Here is a 23,826-nt window from a genome sequence, read left to right as displayed (position 1 = left end):
GCTCCATGCCTGTACAAACTGTCGTATTTTCCCTTACAAAATACAAAATAATCTTACACCATTTTTTTCCCCGTAATGATGCATGATGGGAAATCCCCAGGCGGCAGATGCATGCACACAGTAGCATCAAACTCTCGCTTCGTTTGCAACGAAAAAAACGATACAGAGATAGAGATACCGCGGCAAACTCGTTAGACTTGATTGATTTGCCGTTTCGCAATAGTCAGTGTTTACCGGATGTTACCCATAATTGACAAACTTACAATTTTCCGTATAGATTTTCTTGTTCGTCGTACACGTCTTAAAATGCATAATAAACATACTTTGTATGGCAAAAACGTACAGGTTGACAGGTATGAGTATGTAACATTTGTAGACACTTTTAAACACCCATATGATCAATATTGCCGAGTAATATGACATACACACTGACAAATAAATACTGTTAAACCAAACTAAATATATATGCCATAAAAAAAACGGTTTGGATCAAAAATTTCATAGGAAGCAGACAATAAAATCTGAAGTTACATTATATTAAAAAAAAAATATATATATATATATATATATATATATATATATATATATATATATATATATATATATATATATATATATATATATATATATATATATATATATATATATATATATATATATATATACATATATATGTATATATTATTTTTTTTTCATTTAACACCTAGTCTCTAGATGGCGGTAGTGAAAATGGCTACAGATTAATTGGCTGCAAATGGAGTCTAAAGAAGATACTCAACCGTCACTAAACTGAAAGAGTGTCACTCGTTCACTCATTTGAGCTCTGTCCTTTCCAGGTAAGTGATGTTTATATTCATGATTAACTTTGGCAATTTAGAAAGTTAATTCTATTCTATTTTTCATCCCCGCAAGAGATAAGAGAAAAAAATCTAACCATATTTGGCCAAGGTGACAACTTAAGTTTCCGTGCTCGTTCTCAGGGGCCCCCGATAAGTATTTAAAATCAAATAAAAATCTATCGTCTACATATCAGTCATAGATACATATCATATACTTAAATGTTTTGATTATTTTTAAAAATATGAAAACGTGTTCCTTCTGAATGAAGCCGTGTATGTCTAACATGGTGCCTAAATAATACTCAAAAGTATCCCTAACTGTCACCCTCTGCCAAATGTTTTCCTTATCAATGCAATGTCCCGTATTAAGCGATAACAAACCTATTTACTCACAGCAAAACAAACTAGGGAGAATAAAATGAAAGATTATTTGTTTGAGCTAGTTTATGTACCAAGCAAACAAATTACACAATTGATAGAAAAAGTTCACACGAAAATGTTTTGTGGCTTATAGGGACCGCGTGTATTATTTAGCACCTTTATAGTGGTATTCAATCATTCATTAAAAAATAAACAATATTGATTTAAATAACCAGCCACAAATACCAGAAATATCATACAAATGTGTATTTTCCTAAATACTCAGTCAAGTCAATAACTTTGTATGTATTTTACATTACATGAGTCTCACGTAGAAGGAGCTAACACTATTATACGCCATTTTTCTGCTAAGGACGTGGCATAAAATAAGAAGAGAAATGGTGCGCTTAGGTCGCTTTGAGTCTCTGGAGTTTGTATTTTTTTCTTTAGCACTCGTTCTTGGTTGCATGACACAACATGGCGAAATCTAGAGGGAAAGTAATACACACTATCCCTTTGACTTGAACATTGTTTAGCATCACGCATGCTTGGCCAATTTATCACTGACTGAACTGGAAAAATAGACAATGTTGTTACAATGCATAAGTTGAAACTACTCGTGCAGACACTCCCAATGTTTCCTGCTCACTGTCCAGCTTTTTGTATGTTTATATGTTTGAGGGTCAAGATGCAGACACCAGCGCAGTCAATCATTCATAGTGGCTATTTCGACCCAACACTCCGATATTGGCAGACCTGTGCTACAGATCTAAGAGCAGACAATTTGATTTATCCTATTTTCATCACGTAAGTAGCTCCATTTTTCTTCCCAAATAAATAAAAGGTTCGTACGGGTACTTAAAATCCTTGAAATACTTCAATTTTAATTCTGTCAACAAGTCTCCTTAAAAATGACGCCGTCACTGCCTTCTGGTGGCTTCGTTTTGCTATTGCATTTTCTCTTCCCTCGAGATTCCCGGCAGCTGGCATTTGTTTGTATGGAATTGTCCTATGAAGTGTCATCCCTCCCCTATGGGTCGCGACGAAGAGAACAGTTGCATGCTACACCTAAACAAGGCACTACGAAATGTGTATTAGAGTAAGGGTTACATATCAATTATGAACATTTATTATGGTCCATGCAAACAATTTACGGTAGTTTTTCCCAGTGTTAAATTTTAATGGGAAGAACTTCCTGCAACTGAAAATGTAAGCTACATGTTACTTTCAGGAAGAGATCTGTTTCAAAAATATTTACACACGTATTGTTTAGATCCTCAAATATATTGGCAATTTACTTAAGAACTAAAAATCATTTCTTGATAAATACACATGCAAAATGTAAAGTTGCACATGTAAAAAGCAGATATATTGGTGTATAAGTAAAATACATTGTTCACACTGGATTTCTACTTTTAACGTTACACGGGGAATGGAAAAATTGACTTTGAAAGTTGTAAAAATTACTTGAATTTTGGCCATGTAAAACCTGTATGAACTCTGCAAATAGAGAGCAATGTTGAGCCATCAACTTTTAAATGTCTGTCTTACCTACATAAACGCTTCATGTTTCTCACCACTCATCTAGAGATAATGTGGATGCTGTGGAGCCTATTGGAAGCCTGCCTGGACAAGCTAGGTAAAGAAACAAAACAAAAAAACACAAAAATGATTCTATCGCATGTAGTATTCATTTGCGAATAACGCATCCAATCCATGATTATTAAAAGTAATTTTTTTGGGGGGCAAAATTTTCACTTGATATGAAGGGTGTTGTCCTGAGATGGGGAAAAAAACTTTGCTCAGGGTGGATCGAGCACAACAGTTTCTGGACACTGATAAGATGAACATGCAATTCATTCAAAATGGAGATATTGTTGTTGAGAAAGATAGTCATGATCACAGTCCAAAATAGTGAAACCTTTCGAGTTTTTTTGAATGTTAACATTATTGTAGCCTTAGTTTACCTGATCTATTGGTTTGGGCATATCGTAAATGACCACATATTGTTGTTAGAATTTGGTAATGTGTAATTAATTGCGGATTAAGCATAAGAGATAAAGTAACCGGATAAGGATACACCAGTGGTTATTTTTTTTTTTATATTTTAATTCTATCTGGCTCATTTCTTTTGACTATTACCCTTAACTCTTTTATTATAAACTGTGGCATTTTATTTTTTGTACATTTTTTTTCGTTCTTTTTTTGCACCGGTTGCCACTTTTAAATTTCTTTGTCCATTTGACCTGTTACAATGACAACTTATTCTATACTTAACCCTTTCTAGTGACGTATCCCCTGGAAAATCTATTTTTTCATCCAAGTACCCCTAAACCAGTTGAATATTTTTGGAGGGAATCTTTATAAGCAACAAAAACTTAAGTGATTTGAATAAGAATCCTAGTTTTTCACAAATATTCGCCTAAAAAAACTTGACAAAGTTCAATAATAATTTACATATTAAGGATAAGCAATTTGGTTTATTTAATAAATGCATACTTGAATGTAAAAAAACAATTTTCCTGAATTTGTTATGTATTTAGTTTTTATATTCTCTCTGACATAGATATGGGGTGAACAAACTGGAGGGAATGTTGAAGCCGCTTATAGAGAATGGCTTGAAATGTGTGCTGATCTTTGGTGTTCCCACAAATATAGTAAAGGTAGGTCCATTAACTTTCTAACCGCTTGTTCACTAAACTATGAACCTGATGTGTCACAAGCGGGCAGTCCCTCTCTTAAGTACAGAAAATGATCTAAAAAAGAAATAGAACACATGTTGGTGTCACTGGTTGGATTTAATTAGTACTAATACATGGGTTAGGTGAATGAACCAGAGCTGTATGTAGAATATTGTTTGCAATTCTAAACTTTGAGTAGGCTTAAGTCTTTGTATAAAATGGGTTGTGAACAGAACCTTAACCACAAGAGCGCTGTTTACAATCGCAAAACATTAAATGTAATGAGAATTGAACCTGGACCGATACAGGGAGATCATATCCCCTTGACCAGTGTTTTTCAAAATTTTTTTGAGCCAGGGCATGTTTTTTACATTGGGAAAATTTTGCAGCACACCACTAACCAAAAATGTTATAAAATGACACTAAACAGTATGTTTAATTGCAATATAATTTATAATCCCCTTAGTTTTTATATTTGATAATGACATAATATTTGTAGAAAATGATTCAAAAATGTTTTATTAAATTTTAAAAAGTGACATTGGATAATTTCTTCCGGCACACCTGACGATCTCTCACGGCACACTAGTGTGCCGCAGCACAGTGGTTCAAAATCACTGCCCTGAACCACCAATATACAGATGACACATTGAAAAGGCATTAGGTCTTATCACATTATCACACTATTTTTAGTCACGGACCCAGACATGTTTATTTATATTTATCAGGACGACTGGATTAGTCCACACAATTTCGGTCCCTTCATTCAGTTCAAAACGACCAAATTACCTCCCATAATGTCTTCCTCGTCATTCTGTTTCTAATCTCGTGCACTTTGTGAAAACTCCTATTGTGACATTATTTTTGCTAGCCTGCCCAATGATAACATCAACAATTTGGCACCGTGATTAAAAATGGTGTGATGGTGACATAAGACGTAATGCCTCTTTATTGGTAGTTAGTATCCCTAGTGTGGATATAATCTAGCGTACTCCACGGTGCGATCTGGATTTGATTCCCACTGTATCCAATATTATGCAATTGTATGAATTTGATATTTTACGACCGATCAATGAAAGCACAAATACAGCTCTTTTTTGTGTGTAACCCTAGCCTTTACAGTAGTTTTAATTCTATGCATTATGGTACGGTGCGCCTTAGATGAGACAAAAATATACTGTAAAATTCGGACTATGAAGTGCACTTGATTAAAATCCGCACCCAGTTAATTTCTATAGGAAAAAACATTTTGTGCATACACAAGCCACACCTGACTCTAAGCCGCACGTGCCCACATTGACACATAAGATATTTACAAAGAAAGACGGTACACAGATTGAATTTTAATAAAACACAGTAAGTTAACCCCTCAACTTTTGATTAACAAACACTTTGCCGTACGATGTCACCAGTCACTGAAATGCGTCATGACACATATCCTTGGAAAGCTTTAAACTTGGGATTCAAAATATACTAAATAAAACATCCCGATCAGTCTGAAACAAGATAACCATAAACTTTAAAACCGAGGTAACTCACCATTACGTCCCCTGTCCATTTTTAACCTCTTTGTCTGCGAAAATGGCTTAATTACATTAAGGACAATCCATAGAATCCGACCGTGCAAAATATTTACTCCAAAACACACGTGAATATCGACAGATAAATAAGAATACGTCTTAAACATTTCTGCTTCGTAGGGCGTTGCTTTTTGTAATCTGTTCGTTTCGCAACATTATTTCTGCTTACAAAAATAAACAGACTCGTAAAATTATTCCTAATATGGTAGTTAACTCTCCCCTTTTCATTGACACTTTTCCATGATAAGTGTCTGTTCATGCTATTTTTATTCATGCACAAAAGACAAAGTTACATCAAACTTGAGTCTTCCTCGACACATATATTCCACTGATCTCGTTCTTACCTTTACTGCTCGGCGCATAAGACGCAGGCTTGAAATCTTGGGAAAAAGTCACGTTTTATAGCCTGAATTTTACAGTACTCTGGGCCAGAGTCTGACACCTATGGTATAAAAAGTTGTGAATGATACAAACAAGGTGTTCCTTTGTGCCTTAGGATGAAAGAGGGTCAGGGGCAGACACGGACGACACTCCGGCTGTGATGGCTGTGAAAAAAATCAGATTCTTGTTCCCAAACCTGTTGGTGGCATGTGACGTCTGCTTGTGTCCCTACACATCACACGGTCACTGTGGTACGTTTGATGGACCTTCTTCTGCAATATTTAGTGAGACGAAAAAATTAGCAGCATAATATGTATGATAACTGTATTTTCCCCCTACTGATACGATAACTTATATTGTCCTGAATTTGTAGACCAGGGGTGGGCAAATCATGTGCCCCCTCAGACTTTTCAATCCTGTCCACCAAACCAAAATGGTCAAAATATAATGATCATATAAAAAATTGTAAATAGAGTACTACTAAAAAAAAAGAACAATGTTTTTTTTTGGTGCGCACCTTATCCTCATTGTCCCAATTTACAACAAAAATACAAAAAAATTACTCCGAAACTGAATTTCAAATTTAGTGCTTAAAAACAGGGACTTTTTGTTTTGTTTCTGAAAAGAAAAAAAAACTATAGAAATACTACAACAGTCATACTTTTATACAAAAAACGCTACCTTATAAATGTTAGACCAGAAATACTACAAAAGATAGAGCTATTAAATTAATATGACTAAAAATACTAAATAAATTCTAGAAAAATACCACTATGGAAATACTACAAAACTACTACAGCGAATACTACTCTGGAAATACAAAAAAATACTTTGACAGAAAAACTACAAAAATGCCACTACAGTACTACCATAATACAAAAATACTACTAAAGAATATTACACCGGAAATACTACAAAAGTACAACTACAGTAATTTTGCAGGAATTCAAAAAGAATATGGAAATACTACAAAATACTACAGAACTACTACAAAAATATTACTTTTGAAATACTTTACAGAAATACTACAGTAATGCTATAATACAAATATACAAATTGGGAAAAATATTCTTTGACCATCTCAAATTGTAGTTTAATTCTAAACAACAGAAAACGTGCAAGAACTGTTTTAGATACATTAGCATCAAAACATTTAATGACAACAAAACTAGCTTTTAAAAGTTTGCTTTTTTGATTAAATTAAATCTTTCAAAATATGACAAAATTATCATTGCTAGGCTCTTGAAAATCAAATAAAACTAAACTTGCCAAGTAAAGTTACATCCTGGGCAAACAAAAGTGATCTCAGATTTCATCCTAACACTTCCAGAAATCCGAGTCATGTGACCAAGCTAAACTAATCAACTATTAGCAACAGAAAATATGGAGGTTCCATTTAAAGGTACATTAGCATCAACCTTATCAAAACAACTAGTGTTTAAAAGTTCAAAGTGTGTGTTGAGGAAATTAAAATTTTTGAAAACAAAGTAAGAAAAAACAAACAAACAACCAACGTGTACAACAGCTAGACTCAAATTCATTCTAAAATGACATTCTTTATTGAGTATTTAATTCTATCCTCCCCTAAGTACTGTAGTTTATACGGTAAAACAATAAAGTCACATGGCCTTGTCTCTCAGAATAAAAATTACTATACTGTAGGTATACAGTATACATATGATCTCTATGTATTTCTCTTTCAGGTATCTTGAATGAAGATGGTTCACTGAACAATGACGCTAGTTGCTTGAGATTAGCAGAAGTTGCACTAGCCTACTCCAAAGCTGGTAAATCTATCATTTTGTTAATATTATTTCAATGTTATCAATTCACCTTCACATAAAACTGTTTTTTGCTCAGTTTTCCTAGATGTATAATATAATTATGGGGTGCTCCTTGTCAAATAAAATTGAGTAATGCATATCCTGAGGTCCCCGACTTGATTTATAGTGCATTTTTAAATCAACAAATTCATTCCTCGTGTTTTGTTGTAGGCTGCCACGTAATTGCTCCCTCTGATATGATGGATGGAAGAGTCGGGGCCATCAAAAAAGCACTGCTCGCTAATGGTTTAGGAAACAAGGTAAGTTGGACAAGTAAGGACTTTGTGCAGACTGGTAACTTGAGAACAACGGAAAACATCCCTTTAAAGCACATTTTGTTTGAACACCTTGTTTTAAAGCTGATTATGTTTTTTATTGACAGGTATCGGTACTAAGCTACAGCGCCAAGTTTGCCTCTTGTTATTACGGACCTTTCCGGTAGGTAAAGGTACAAGATCAATTAACACACACAAAAAAACAATATTAGAACTTAACTAATGTCTATTCAGAGATGCTGCACAGTCCAAGCCAGCTTTTGGGGACAGGCGCTGCTACCAACTCCCTCCTGGAGCGAGAGGACTTGCACTTCGAGCGGTGGTAAATAATAGTTACGACATCCATGCATTAACTATTGTCAACGGTTTAAAAGAAACACAAAAAACCATCCACATTTGTTTAATTGTTATACATTTTGTAATTTATCAATATGCCTTCCAATTGTTTTTTAAGCATTTTTTTCTCTAGAAGAAATGGCCCTTTAATTTGTTATCATTTTTAAATGAACACGTATATTTTTTTCTATTTTTGGGACACAAGATATACTTTACTCAAAACTCAGGGAAATTGTGCCAACTGAAAGTGATTTTTCTGCACCATTACACCCCTAAATATATTTAGGTACTGTAAATTTTGGATTATAAGGTGCACCCAGTATATTCTATAATGAAAATCTATTTTGTGCATATATAAGCCGTATTTGACTAACAGCTGCGTGTGGCCACAATTAAACATGATATATTTACAAAGAATGACGGTACGTAAAGAGTTTTAATAATTTATGGTACCTCAACCCCTTCACGTTCTAATGGCCAGCCGGTGGGCCACCAGATTTTTGGTAAACAAATACGTGTCTGTATGATGTCACCCGTCACTGAAATATGTCATGCCACATATCATTGGAAAGTTAGAATCTTCAGAATATAGTCATCAGAGAAACATCACAATCAGTCTTAAACAAGATAACTGAAAACTAAAAAATCGGGTCACGTATACATGTCACCCAAAAGTGATTTTGGCTTGGTATATCATGGTGACCAATTTTCAGAATTTTGTTAGTGTTTTCAAGTCCATTGATAAGTGTTATATTTTTATCTGATAACGAATGGCATCTGTAATACTTTATAATTGTGACAATTCAAAGAGAAAAAATGTATTTTTTATTTACAGTGTTGTTAGCTGTCAGCCACGGTCGTAAGGACACCACTTCCGTGACCCTGACCTTAGCTTATTACAACAGAAATAGACTAATAAAGACAAGAAGGTGCTCTAAAACACAAATAAATTCGACACACAGTATAAGTTCAAAAATTTTAAGAATTCACTTAAACTGAGGTGCATTCTTGGGTTCATCCTACCATTTACCTAAAAACTATGTATTTCTCGATCTTTATGGGGTTTTTCACATAACACTTGGCGGGCTTGGTAGTCAGGGACAGAACAGACTGGGATTGTAATTCAAATATTGGTCAAAAGGAAGTGTGTGGTTACTATACATTGATAGCCCGGTGCAAGGGCTAAAAAGGAAACCCTTGTTTATGTATACATTATCGAATCAAACTAAAATTATTTTTTTAAGCAATTTTCAGACAACAAATTTTAACTCAGAGTGCTGTATAAAAACAATTAACGTACAATAATAAAAATAAATCCCCACAACCCAAAAAGCCAAATGCAAAGACGCACACAATGGTTAAAAGATGAATACATGAAACAATTAATTGAATGGTTCATTGTTTAGTAGACACTGAAAATAAAAGAAAGAAAAATTGACTTTTTAACTTGCAAGGATAACAGAAGAATACTGTACAGAAACTCTGAGGATGCAAAATTCCTACCTGCTCAAAAGGTTCTCTCCCAAGCTGTTTATTTTTATGAAATTTCGTATGTTAAAAAAGCAGATCAGCCCGAAAGGGTGTGGAAAATCAAAGAACAGCAAAACGATTGGCTAATAGTGACAATGATGTAAACAGCGGATCATAATAAAAATAACCAAAAACCCTGACATCTAATGCAATCTCCTTTGCAGGTGTGGATTATTAAAAGCAGAACTACATTATTTTTTGTAAGCAGGCAGAATAAACTCATCATAATTAAATGAATAAAAGTATGACAAGGCACAGCCTAACCATGTGAGGAAAGGGACCTGAGTGAGGCCCATCCTAATTGATAGAGATGGCGGCAGGAAATTTACAAGTGGCATAATCTGACATTTTTTTTGTCCTCAGGAGCGAGATGTAAGAGAAGGAGCTGATATGCTAATGGTGAAACCCGGTCTGCCATATTTGGACATTGTCAGAGAAGTCAAGGACAAGGTGTGTTATAATAATTACCAGAATCACTGATTTGCATATTAGTCTTTCTGCTGTTTAAAGGGACAGTGTTTCCTATCATCCAATATGGATTTAAATGATATAAACATGCATTTTTTTAAACACTTGTAGGTCGAGAAATTGAAATGTGTTTTGAATAACGTGCGTCACCTAAAGGGAGCCAACACAATTGTCTGGTTTTGCTGCTACGGTTACCTAAAAACCTCAGAAAGGCTGGGCAAAAGAGTGAGAAGTCATACGGTCATTTTTGGTGACCTAGTCACTGTAGTTTGTATTCTCCCTTGTACTTTGTAGCTGTCACTTTTGTTTGCACTACAACATACGGCAACATCTATTTGTCAAATAACAGACAAAAGTGCTTTTATTAGAATTAAATAAACCATTTTAACCAACGTGGTGCATTGATTTAACTGTAAAATAGCTTTCTGAATACTTTAAATTGGCCCAGAAATTTTACATCGAAAATTAGTTGCTTGGTTGGATCCCTTAACCACTACGGTTGTAGGAGCACCATTTCCTGTGGTGTGTCTTGGACAAGTACAGCCTGGTGGCTGACATATGTTTCTACCGAGACCTTTTGCGTGTTAGGCGAATGTGCTAACCACTGAACTAGTATTTTGAAAAATAAAATAAAATTGGCCATCAGGGCAAAGCTTTCCCTCTACGTAAACGAAAAAAAAACACTTTAAAAGGACATTGTTTATCATTTATCACTCCCTAATTGTAATTAATTTAGAAAATGTTATTGAAAAGAAAATTGATTTGTAAAATAAGCAAAATACAGGAACTAACATATAAACATACATTTTTTACAATGCTCATGGGTCCATAAATTTACATTTATTTTACTAAACATGAGCCTCACCTAGAGGGAGCTGACATCTTGTGGCTACATTTACCCAAAAACCTTGCTAAAAGCTGGGCAATTAAAGGAGAAGAAAAATTGTGCTTTTTGGTCACCTTGAGTCCCTGCAGTTTGTATTTTTCTCGTGCTTTGTAGCACTAATTTTCGGTTGCACCACACAGAGGTGTTAAACATGTAGCTGGCGGGCCAGGTCAGGCCCGCCCAAGGCTTTAATCCGGCCCACTAGGTAACGTGAGAGAAAAAAAAAGCTGCAGTTTTAAATATGTCCGCTTGATGTCGCCAAGGCCAGGCGCCCCACGCAAAGCAAAGAGAGCTGTATTTCTCTTTCTCCATTTCTTTGTCTCTATCTCTCACGTTTTAAATTTTCATCTGTTTTTCTTTCTCTTTCTCAATCTCTTTTTTTTCTCTCCTTTTTTTGTATTTCTTTCTCACCCTCTCTCACTTTCTCATTTTCTCTCTCTTCTCTCTTTTTCACACTCTCTTCTTCTCCTCAATTTTTATATTTCTTTCTCTTTTTCATGCCGATTTTTCCATATTTCTTTCTCTTCGTCTCTCCTCCCCCCTTTCTCTCTATTGTGCTCTATCTATTTCTCTTTCTTACCCTTTTCTCTCTTTTTCCCCTCTTTTTCTTCCTCCCTCTTTATTTGTATCCTTCTCTTAAATCTACTAGGGTGGCAAGCATATGGCCCCCAGCTGAAACAAGTTTGACACCCCTGCACTACATTACATTACAGCGACATCTAAAGGTCATATAATGCACACCGTCCCTTTAAAAAATCAAAGAAAGTAAGATGGGGGATATTTTCCTTTCTTTCTGAATCCTCTTTTTTGTCTGTACTTAGTTTCCAACTTATCCGCTTGCTGTTTATAATGTCTCGGGGGAGTTTGCCATGATGTGGCATGGAGCGCAAGCCGGGGCCTTTGACTTGCGAGTTGCTGTGATGGAGGCCATGACTGCTTTCCGCAGGGCAGGTGAGTGAGAGCTTTGGGACGTTAGCAGGTTTCATTTCATCAAACACTTCTAGAAGTTCTTGGCCTAAGATAAAAGGTTAAAAGTTCAAGAACAGTAATCCCTCGCTATACTGCCATTTACTCGTCGTTGTTTTGCGGATTTTTGGCAGGACTGGGAATTGTGGTATCATTCCAAAACAAGTAAAAACTGCGTAGTATCGATGGATCTGATATCGATACCTTTTGCTTTGAAATGTCATGATAATTAAACCCTTCCCCTCCTTGAGTTAGTTTATAATTATGAGACCGGAGCACAAATATTTTAGGCACTAAATGTTTTATTTTTATCAAAATCTTGATGCAAACTAATAATATAATTATATAATAATTTCCTTTGTATTGTCATTCTTTGTAACAATGTACACAGAACAAAATGTCGATACACCTGACCCGTTGTAGCGAGCCGATGCAGCCGCAGCCAACAGAGGGCGCCGCCATTTTACCAATGTTATAAGTCTTAGGTATGACTCGGCCGAGGCGCGAACCAGCGACCTCCCAGTCTCAAAGCGGGCGCCCTACCATCTAGGCTACTGAGCTGGTACTATAATAATAAACTATAATAATATCAAAAATATATGTGTTTTTAATAATACAACTGTTTCAGAACAAAAGTCCAATGAAGACAATATTTTGAAAATAAAGTCAGTAATGCAAATACATTGTCAATTGTCTCTTAATTCCCAGTCTTTGGCCTATCTGCTCCACCTAAAAAGCCTTTTTATCTCTGTTCCCATAATGACAACAGATTTACAGGTTTTTGTCCAGGAACGGTAACATTTTTGGTCGTAGCTTATGGCTCTTTGCAGAGAGCTTTTTTTCTTGTGTTTGTGTGAATTTTTAGTGTTGCGGGCCACTTTAAATGACAGAAAGTAAGTGAGAAGCACTTTGCTAAAGGAAGGAAAAAGCATTTTACACCCACATTTTCTTTAAGGGCCACATGATTGTGACGAAATATCACCTGAAGGAATAAAGCCCCATTTATCATACTTTTTTGGAACAAATATTGCAATATAGCAGCAAGATTATTTTAAAAATTACATTTTGACAGTACAGAAGTTATTGGTAAAAAAAATGTTTCTAAAGTACAGTATATACATTATACACACAGACATCTATCTCTAGGCAGCTACCTAGCTATCGATCGATCAAATTGTTATCATAACTTTGGCCAGTTTTCTAAGCACTACGTTGTAATTTGTTTTTGCCTATTTATCCTGATAGTATTTTATCTCTTTCCCTGCAAAGTCTTTATTACATGTTTTGCCCTGGAAGTTAAAGGAATAGTGCCATGTCTAATCGCGTTGCATTCAATTTTTCACAACGTTGATATTAGTGACAATAAAGACAATACAATAAAAGGGTCTTCATTAAATAAAGGTTCCTCTATGTGAATTTTGACTATTGTTGCTCCTTTTTGGAACGCAACACCTATAAACGAAACGAATGATTACTCTAGTCTAATACGATATTTGGCTTGCAACTAATGAGTTTTATCCCTGTTGTTCAAGGTGCCGATATTATCATCACTTACTACACTCCTCAGTTGCTGAGCTGGTTGAAAGAGTGAAGAAAGAAGATCCTTTTTGAGAGCTATTGACCAAAAACTTGTAAATCACATGGAAACATGCATATAGTCTGTTTTGGGGAAATTTCTGGTATGTGTTTGATGAAAACTATTCCAAGCTATTCTAATATGCCAGATTCATTAGTCTACTTACTAATATTTAAATGTACAAAATGCATATTACCGGTACTCTCTACAGCTTTTTTTTTGTTGGTGGGGGGGGGGGGGGTGCTTTTTAAAATGATGCTAAAATACTAAAACGAAGTTTTGTTTTTTTCATTCTGAAGTCCCCTTCCAAAAGTTAATATTACTACTGTTTATTATTCGTGTGTTTTCATAGTAAAAGTTTTTCATCATTTTTGTTACTGCTTGTTTTTTCTAGCACACCAAGTGGATGGAACAGAAATTCAAACGAAAATATTCCTTTGGAACTCTTGCTCTTAGTGCACAGGTGTCAAACTGTAAGCTAGCAAACAAGATTTAACAGGCTATATCATGTTATGGGCCCATTGAAGTTTTTCGGCAATTTTACTGTAATTTTTTGTACAATTGGGCATGATAAGTATGATCATGAAACAAATGTAATACGAGTTCAAATGTGTCCCCCTTGAAATAAATGAGTAGGGCTAAGTATTGATACTATAAGGCACACTGGATTACAGGCCACGCCCTCAATAAAAGTTCCATGTGAATCATTTTTCATATGCAGTACAAGGCACACAAGACTATCAGGCACACAAAATTAAAGCTCATCCAAAATACGTCAGAAACATTCAATATCACTCATGTCAAACCTGTGGCCCACAGGCAAAACATGGCCTGCCACATGATTTTATGTGGACCGCGAGATCTTAAAATGTCTGAGCGACTAAAAAAAAAATGAATCAAAAGAGCTATTTGACCAAAAACTACATTTCCCACAATGCCTGTCGACTCCACTATTTGCAAAGTGACTGCTCAACACCACTACATGTAACTATTTCCATATAGATGCCAATGAGTGGAGTTGAGATATAAATGATCCTAAGAATGTTCAAGAAGATATAGTGCTCGTATCTAACATTTCTCAGATCTCAGACGAATTGTCCCCTTAAGAATTAACTGAAAACCAATCAATTTGTTTCTTGCATCCCAAAATCATCCAATTTAACCCTAAACATCGATTAAATACATCTTCCTGATTCAAATAACAATTAAACATACTTTAAAGCCCCAGTAGTGGTAAAGTCGGGAAATTCTCATTACTTGGATTTTCTCTCTTAAATGTTTGCTTGAAAAAAGTCTTATCTTGTATTTCTCCCAGCTCCTATGTCGAGGCATTACTTAATTTAAGTTATAAAGATTTTTTATATTAAGTGACATTTTTTCAATGCAGTGCTCATGTTTGTGAGGTGACATTAAAAAAATCACTTACTTTAAATAAAGGAATAGCCCAGGGGTGGCGAACTAGTTTGACACAAAGAGCCGAAATTTTTACCTGTGAGAGTCAAAGAGCCACACTACGCACTGAAAGGCATTAGACGTAACCTACGCAGATGAGTGGCAGTCAAATATGTGTCCGGAGCAGCGTGAAGACAACAAATCTGCCAAATTAATAGCAAAATATTATTCATTATTTGTTATTAACGCTGATAGATTCAAGTGTGTTTTCGTCGGGGAAAAAAACTAAACATGAAACGAGGCAAGAAGCCACAGTATATAGAAAATATGATGAGGCCAAGAGCCGCGTGTTCGCCACCCCTGGAATAGCCTACATACCAATTAGATTTAGTTACATTTAAGTATATAAGTTGCATACAGCCCGCTGATGTGGCCCTCCATACAGCAACATCTAATGGTCAGATGTTACACAATGTCCCTTTAAGAAGATTGAAAAGAATCACTGCTCAAATACATACTTTACGTACCTTGCAAATTTTAATTAGTGACCAGCGGGGGGCGACTCAGGACCTTTTTGAGAGGTGTATACAGTATACTGAACAGTATACGCTGGGAAATAAAGATTACTAATTCTGTTTTATTCCAGTTCGTTTTTATCGTTTTATTCTTCTTATTCGTGCATTTTAGGGGCTCTTCGTGTGTCAATTGTGTGGACTTTATATCATAAGAGGAATCTTGTGGACTTCGTTTGAAACGTAAATTAAGTCTAATGTAACGTGGGCGTATAGTAATCTGATATTTGAGTTACGAATAGCCATCCATTATTTGCACCGCTTATCTTGATTAGGGTCGCGAGTGTGCCGGAGCCCATCCCGGCTATCTTCGGGCAGTGGGCAGGGGACAACCTGAATAGAGAGAATCAAATGTGGAGATCAGACAAGCCGCCGCTTTACTTTTTACAGTGAACACCAATTGTTTCCCCTATTAATGATTGCAATACCCCTTATTGACTGATAATAGACCCTTCAAACACCACGCAGCACCCATTTACTCACAGCAAGACAGACTATGTAGAATAAAAACAAAGATAATTTGTGGAAATACGTGTATTTTATTCTCCAAAACAAACGACACAAACAATTGTTTGTTCTTAGTTCCTTTCCACTTGCTGAACAATTAATGTTGCTTTTTACGGTAACCGAGTAAAGATTGGAGCCGAAATGGGCAAGATGAGATCAGTCTGACGAAAAAATAAATCAGAAAACAAACAAAAAAAAACATTTTTTTCCCCTTACAAAAATGTTATACCGCGTACACAGTTCGAAACGATCCAAACAACGTATTCTGCTTTTTCTTTTTCCCCATATGATGTTAAACTGCTCTTTTACCTGTCTGTTTTGAGTTTGAGGTGGGTTTTTTTTTCTATTATTAAAACAAAAACAAAAAACAACCTGTGAATTAAAAAGAAATACAGGAAAAACGTATGAATTGACAGCTATGGATTCCATGTGTCATGCAGTGTTTAGACTGAGCAATGTGTTACAAAAGAACACGTTCCTGGAACGCTATTACTTTTTTTGTAACGAGTAACGTAAAGCGTTATTAATACTGATTTATTACTCAACCGTCCACAAATAACTATGTCTCCTATTGCTTTGCGGTTCCTCCTTTGCTCACGAGTTAACATACTATCCATAATCAGCCAGTAACACAATTCTGAATACACCATCTGCTTAAGGCGGGCAGGATTATAACCTACAAAATACAACTGAATACAGCTATGGTTGTGCCGTCTCAAGCACTAAGGGTCGCGTAATTTCTTCTGATACTCTCCCTACCGTATATTCTCACGTTTAAACTATAAAATAAATGACTGAAATCTGAGTCAGTTTAATTCTCTGGGTATTTTGACCATGTCCACGCCTTTGCGGTGTTATAACTTTGTCATTCCTGATTTTGTCTTTTTTGTTTTCTTACTTCCGACCACTCAAAATGTTCAAGAGGACCTTAGCTTCTCATGACCTATATAGTCTTTTTTATGCTTATTTTTCGTTGATAACTCATCAAAACCATCAAAAAGGCAAAAAATGTAAAAACTACTGTACGTCCTAAAGGTTAAATGCACAAATTTGGTTGTGTTTTACCAGTAGTGAATGATACACAATTTGGGGGAAGGGGAGCATGGCTTATACAGTAACAATAAACCAAAGGGCAATTTAATGTGTGTGTTACTCTGCTACTTTTTAAAAGCAGATGAAGAATTATAATGTCTTTTACTGATTGACTGTAACTTAATTGCCTTTAAAGTCTCATACAATCCTCAATCTGCGTTAAACACAACGCAGAATATAACTAAAGGGAAGGGTGTGCATGTTTATAGCTCTCTACAAATTACAACTGTATACACTTACGGTAGCGTCTCATCCAAGGAGTACATGGGTGTGTAATTTCTCCCCACTGTTATTCTCCCTACCGTATAGAATCATATCCAAGCCTTATTCACAACTATAAAATAAAATACTGAAGTCAGAGTGTCAGTTTATATGCACATATTCTGTCACGTGTCACTGCGCATGGGGCGGGAGGCAGAGCTTATACAGGAACAACAAACCCGTGAGCACAGAATTTACAGTAAGAGTGCTGAATTTTGGTCTTTTTTTTCTACAATGATTTTTGCAATGCACTGGCCTGGAAAGAAAAGGAAAATGTCTTGGACAGTACTGAGAAATGGAGATGGAAATATTTAAGCGGACAAAAGACAAAATTGATATGGAGTGTCTCGTCTAAGTGTTCGTTTGCAGGCTTTCGAGATTGCAGAAGCCAAGAAATATGAAGGCTTTAGTGCTTCCCCGAGTAGGTACACGTGTTTTCTTCTAGTTCTTTAATTATGTGGCTTTTTTAAGCAGTTTTCTGGGTTCGGCTTCAATGTGAGTACATACGGTTAAACTAGGTACTTTCCAAGTAACGCGCTACTTTTGGGTTTCTGTAATCAGGGGGTAATGTAAATGTAAATGTAATGCAATCACTTTTTCACTTTGGTGCCATAACGTAAAAAAAAACATTTCCGAAAGCTTTGTCTCTAAGAAACAAAGTGTAAAATATGTTATGTTTGTTTTCTTTGAAAAAAAAAAAAGATTATAATGGGTTTTGGGCAGCTCATCAGTAAGTATCAAGCCTCTGAGAATGGTTTCAGTATGAAAAATCAATAAATGGCAGGAATGGATTTGGTCATTTTTTCTCCACACGTCGAGGAAGCCCCCACTTCCTAGTTTTGCTTCCTGTATCCAGCAATTGGGAGTGTGTAGGCACCCCCGAGTAGGTGTAATGAAGCAGTGTGGTGAGAAATGCGAATATATGAATAAGGAAAGACAGGTGCTTCTACAGAGCTTTTTGCTTCTGTTAGATTATTAAAATGTGTCACTTAGTATGCTGTCATTATCACATGAGTATTCCAGCTATGTTAGTTTTATTGTTAAATTATCACCTCATTAATTTTATAATCCCGTTATTAATTTAGTTGTTATAAATGCACATTATGTATTTACTTCTAGTGTCTTCATTTTATGTTTAATAGTATCCTTTCATTCAGTACTTTCCCAGTGGTGATTTATTGATAAGTCTGCCCTTGATTCTGCCATACTCTTATCATTCAACTTAGAAAATACAGCTGGGTCCTGTCTTAAGGGCCCGTTTGTGAAGATGTGACATTTTGACTTTACCTGGGAAATACCATCCTAGTTAAGTTTTATTTTCAAATGGTCAAATCCACGCCCCTTTTCTCATAAGAGAGTGGCTAGCCATTTTTCATTGGCTGTTGAAGGATGACTTTATCCTATTCAAAGGGCAGGGTATACGCAATTTTTATTTTGTAACATCGTAATAAAAGTCCCCAAATGAACTGCTCTCCTCACTTCTTTTTGTCTTTGTCCAAAAACTTGTACCGAATCCCAGAATTCAAACATTTTTTGGGTTTGAACAATTTTATTGACACTATTAACAGCAAATAAACAATGTGAGGTTTGAACAATTTTTCTCGATAATTTTAGCAGCAATTAAGCATGTTCACAATTTCGTTATATCTGACAATATGACATTTTAACAATTTTTTCAACATTTTTAACAGCAATTTTTTTTTTTGGTTTGAACAAATTTATTGACACTAAAAACAGAAAACAATCATGACAATCTCAACAGCAATTAAGTACATTCACAATATTATATTCCAATATTATGTTTTTAACAGCAAACACAAAGTGAGGTTTGAATAATAATAATAATAATTTCCTTTGTATTGTCATTCTTTGTAACAATGTACACAGAACGAAATGTCAATACACCTGACCCATTGTAGCGAGTCGATGCAGCCGCAGCCAACAGAGGGCGCCGCCATTATACCAATTAGGTATGTCTCGGCCGAGGCGCGAACCAGCGACCTCCCAGTCTCAAAGCGGGCACACTACCATCTAGGCTACTGAACAAACCCTCTCGAAAATCTTATTAGCAATCAAACATATTCACAATTTCATTATATAACATCTTTGTTAGTGTCAATAGATCCGTCCAGGCCAAAGTCGATTATCCTCGGTCTGAACAAATCCACCGACACCAACAGCAGCAAAACACAGTCATCAAGCATATTCACAATTTTTTTATATCTGACAATATGACGTGACGATATGACATTTTAACATTTTTTCCTGACATTTTCAACATCAATTAAACAATTTCAGAGTTATTTTCTTTTAACAGTAGTTAACCAGCGTGTAAAAGGCAATACTATTGTGCATGGGCATAGCTCTGCCATCCCACCCTCCCAAGCAGCATTCTTCCAGTCCTCTGTGTGGGTCCTCTCCCTTCTGCGTGGGTCCTCTCCCTTCTGGGTTCCACAACCCAGGCCGTTGCTGCCGGGACTCCCACAGTGTAGCTCCGGCTCCCCCCTCCGGGTGGGTGCAGACGAGTCTTCTTTATGGCTGCGTCCTAGGCCCGCCGCTCGCAGATTGTATGGTATCTGCAGCCATTTGGAGCACAGCCACGGGGGGGATCTGCCTGCACCTCCATACCAGCAGGTTTCTGGAGGTCCAGATGGCGTCCTTGATGGCTGCGAGAGTGAGCCAGTCCCTGGCAAAGTCGTTCCGAGGCCTCCTCGACCGACTCACCCTGTAAAGCACGTACTGTGCATCAGGGACCTCTCCTGCTGGCAAGTCCGGGAACTTTCCTAGTTGTTCGGCCATTGTCCACAAGACCTGGGCAGCGCTGCACTCACAAAAAAGGTGCCTCACCGACTCCTGGGCGCCACAGCCAGGTCGAGGGCACGTCAAAGTCGCTGACATTCCTCGGTGGTGCATTACGGCTCTGACTGGGAGAACTTGATGAGCCACCATCCATGACAAGTCTCGTAGTCTGTTTGGGAGGGCAGGATGATTGACGTTGCTCCAAACCGTTGTGGATTCGCCAAACGCAAGCCCCCGCACAGGGCTTACTGTAGCTCGCTCTTGCACAATAGCAATAAGGGCCCTGTGGTTTTGTAAAGTGTGACATTCTTGTGTTTCCAAATCAAACTTCTTCAAAAAATCCCGAATAAAGAGATGTGCTGGTGGCAAGTTAAATGAAACTGGAATCAAACGATTGTTTGGTACAAGCTTTAGCTTCCGCAAATATGAGCCCATCCAAAACCGGGTCATTGCTTGACTTTTCGGGTTGTTGGGTGGGCCCACAGCGTTTTGGAAGTGGAGAGAGACATATTTGCTTCCCAGGAAAAGCTGGAGGTCAGGCACTCCTTTCCCCCCTTTTTCCTTTTTCTTTTTCATTGTATCTCTTTTTATCCTTTCCCACTTTGAGCCCCAGACAAAGCGAAAGATGGCTCGGTCCAGTTGTAACAGCACGTTTCTTTTAGGCATAAAAATTAAACTGATTGACAAAAGCATTGGGAGGATGATCGCTTTGATGATTAGGACCTTCCCCTCTATTGTCAGTTTTCTTAGTGACCAAAAAACAAGTTTTTGCTTAACTTTCCTTGTCACGTCATCCCAGTTGGTCTCGCCTCCTCCATCCGCATTGAATTTTATCCCTAGGATTTTCTGGTCTGTCTTTAACACCGTCAGCGGGAGTCCTGCCTTTTCTGTCTCTTTCCACATTCCATAAAACTTCACTTGTGATTTTTCTCTATTTAGCCTTGACCCAGACGCCCTCCCAAACAGGTCAGTCAAGTCAAGGGCTCTTCCAACAGATGCGCGGTCAGTACATAAAATATTAAAATCATCCATGTACAAAACACACTTGGTAATTTGTCCCCCACTTCCTGGGATATTGATGCCTTCGACAAATCTATCTTTTCTTAACATTTGTGCCAAAAGTTCAATGCAAAGAACATAGAGAAGGGGAGACATAGGGCAACCTTGACGTACACCGCAGTTGATCTCGATTTCTTCCGATAAATTCCCGTTAATCATGAATTTGCTGTAGATGTCTCGGTATAGCAGTCCTACCCACTTGATGTATTTTTGGGGAAAACCACATTTTTGCAATACCCTGAAGAGGTATTGGTGCGAGACTCGATCAAAGGCTTTTTCAAAGTCTAGGTTTAGGACCGCTAGTCGCATGTTTCTGTCTCTTGCATAACAAATGGTGTCACGGATCAGCATGAGACTGTCGCTGATCTTCCTTCCCACAATGGCACAGGTTTGGTCTGGATCAACCAAGTCTCCCAAGACAACAGACATTCGTGTTGCTAGAAGCTTGCTGAAAATTTTACAGTCCACGTTTAAAAGCGTTATGGGTCGCCAGTTTTTTAAGTCAATTTTGTCTCCTTTTTTGTGCAATAGAGTAACTATCCCTATTCTGAAACTGTCTGGCATATGGTCTCGACTGGAAAATTCGTTAAAAACAGTTAACAGATCTGGTGCTAAAATATCCCAAAAAGTCCGGTAAAATTCGAGGTTGAGTCCGTCCTCCCCGGGTGATTTGCCTTTTTTCATAGTCTTTATGCAATCATTCAGTTGGTCTTGGGTAAAGTCCGATGTTAAAAAGGGGTCTTGACGCACTGATCTTGAAATATGATCTAATACATGCCCCATTTCATTCTCATATGTTTCTTTCTTTTCAAATAATTTTTTGTAGTAGTCTTCGACCAATCTGGTTATTTCACTACTTTCCTTTGTTATTTGCCCGTTTTCGTTTTGAAGTTTAAAAAGCCCCTCATTTTTGCCCATAATTTTTTAAAAAAAATAGCGTGTACATTTTTCCCCTTCTTCTATTTCTCTTTCTCTGCTTCTTATTATGATGCCTTTGCTCTTTATTTCCGCCAAAGCGTTTAGTTCTTGTTTGGTCTCTTTGATTTCATCATTAAAGTCCATCCCCTTTTCTGTTAGGATGAAATAGCGTTGGAGTCTTCTTTGTAGTCCCGACATGCGTTTCATCTCTTTAAGTTTCTTGTTTTTCCCTGCATTTTTAAAAAAGGTCTGTGTTCGTTTCTTTGTCATTTCCCACCATTGTGCTCGTGAATCATACGAGTCTTGAAGGGTCTGCCATGCGACAAGACACGGATTCTCCGGAGTCCCTTTGTCATAGTCAGGGCAGAGAGGAATGGCGTTTTGTGCACGTCCGCGGGAACGCGATCGTCATGGTGACCAAAATCGTGTGATAACGTCACCGGAAACATAGGGCAATGAAAAGTTTTTGCTAAGTTTATGCAACATTATGCAAAAGTTCAGTGTTCTTGCGATAAAATGTTGTTTTGCCAACAAAGTTGTCTTGTGTTTATGGAAAGCATTGCTCTTTGCTTTTTAAATTTATCACAATGGGGGAAAAAAAGCACCGAAGGGAAATTGCGTGTGGTGACTCAACAGTGGTAAAAGCTAGAAACACTTGTTTACTAATGAAAAATGAGGATTGAAGCTTTCTTTTTGTAGGTCCTATGCCTTCATAGATACAGAACAAAAATTTCGGTAGGCTTTCGAAAATGAGTCAAAATGAAACAAAAATTGAATTTCCCATCTAAGAGAAACGTCTGGCATCGAATTAGTTAAATAAAGTAACTAGTAACCAGGGGCGTTACCAGAGGGGGACAGTGCCCACTCACAGATACCCTCTGCCTAACCGAAGAAAAGTGGATGTAGGAAAAATGAAACAAAAGAAGAAAAAAGTCAGAAAAACTCAGAAAACATAAGTTTAAAGCAGTGAAAAATCGAAACCGAAGAAGAATCCCCCCTGAAAAAGTAATAAAAAACGGGTACAAAAATAATTAAAAAGCTTGGACAAATAGACACAAAAGAGAAGAAAAACTAAGAAAAAAGAAGAAAATGCAGGATAAACAGAATAACAAAAAAAAAAACATAATTTTGGGGGTCCTTTGATCAATATGTTTACAATCTCAATGTTATATTAAGCACAAAATGCACCAATAATTCTTTTAATAAAAAAAATATTCGACTAAATTATAATTGCATTTTTTTCACACCCCAGTATTTTTTTTTAATCTTATTTGAACTTTAAAGTCAAGCGTGAAACAACAAACTGTAAATCTAAAATACGTATTACCTTTTAGTGAAACAACAAATAAACTAGAAAAGACAAGAAAAAACTCAACTATTTAAAAAATAGCAAATCCAACGCCCTGAAAAACACTGGGAACATAAAATATTTACAAATCAAATAATAATAATCTCATCTCATTATCTCCTCTCATTAGCTGCACCGCTTATCCTCAGTAGGGTCGCGGGGGTGCTGGAGCCCATC

General features: G+C 36.6%; 1 protein-coding gene across 1 annotated transcript; it reads left to right on the top strand.

The window, feature by feature from the left end:
* The first annotated feature begins 717 nt into the window (after positions 1–717).
* alad (aminolevulinate dehydratase) lies at positions 718–14,074 on the top strand. The gene is made up of 12 exons (XM_088319888.1): positions 718–836; positions 1,881–2,006; positions 2,788–2,838; positions 3,766–3,862; positions 5,957–6,092; positions 7,545–7,628; positions 7,836–7,924; positions 8,047–8,102; positions 8,174–8,261; positions 10,169–10,255; positions 11,981–12,110; positions 13,658–14,074. Exons 2-12 carry the CDS (start codon positions 1,888–1,890, stop codon positions 13,714–13,716), a joined length of 996 nt encoding a protein of 331 aa, XP_088176014.1. The 5' UTR covers positions 718–836; positions 1,881–1,887; the 3' UTR covers positions 13,717–14,074.
* Positions 14,075–23,826: the final 9,752 nt, after the last annotated feature.

This window comes from Urocampus carinirostris, chromosome 16 (genome assembly GCF_059441175.1).
Source record: "Urocampus carinirostris isolate Australia breed hairy pipefish chromosome 16, RoL_Ucar_1.0, whole genome shotgun sequence".
NCBI lineage: Eukaryota > Metazoa > Chordata > Actinopteri > Syngnathiformes > Syngnathidae > Urocampus > Urocampus carinirostris.
This window is presented reverse-complemented; position numbering and strand designations above follow the sequence as displayed.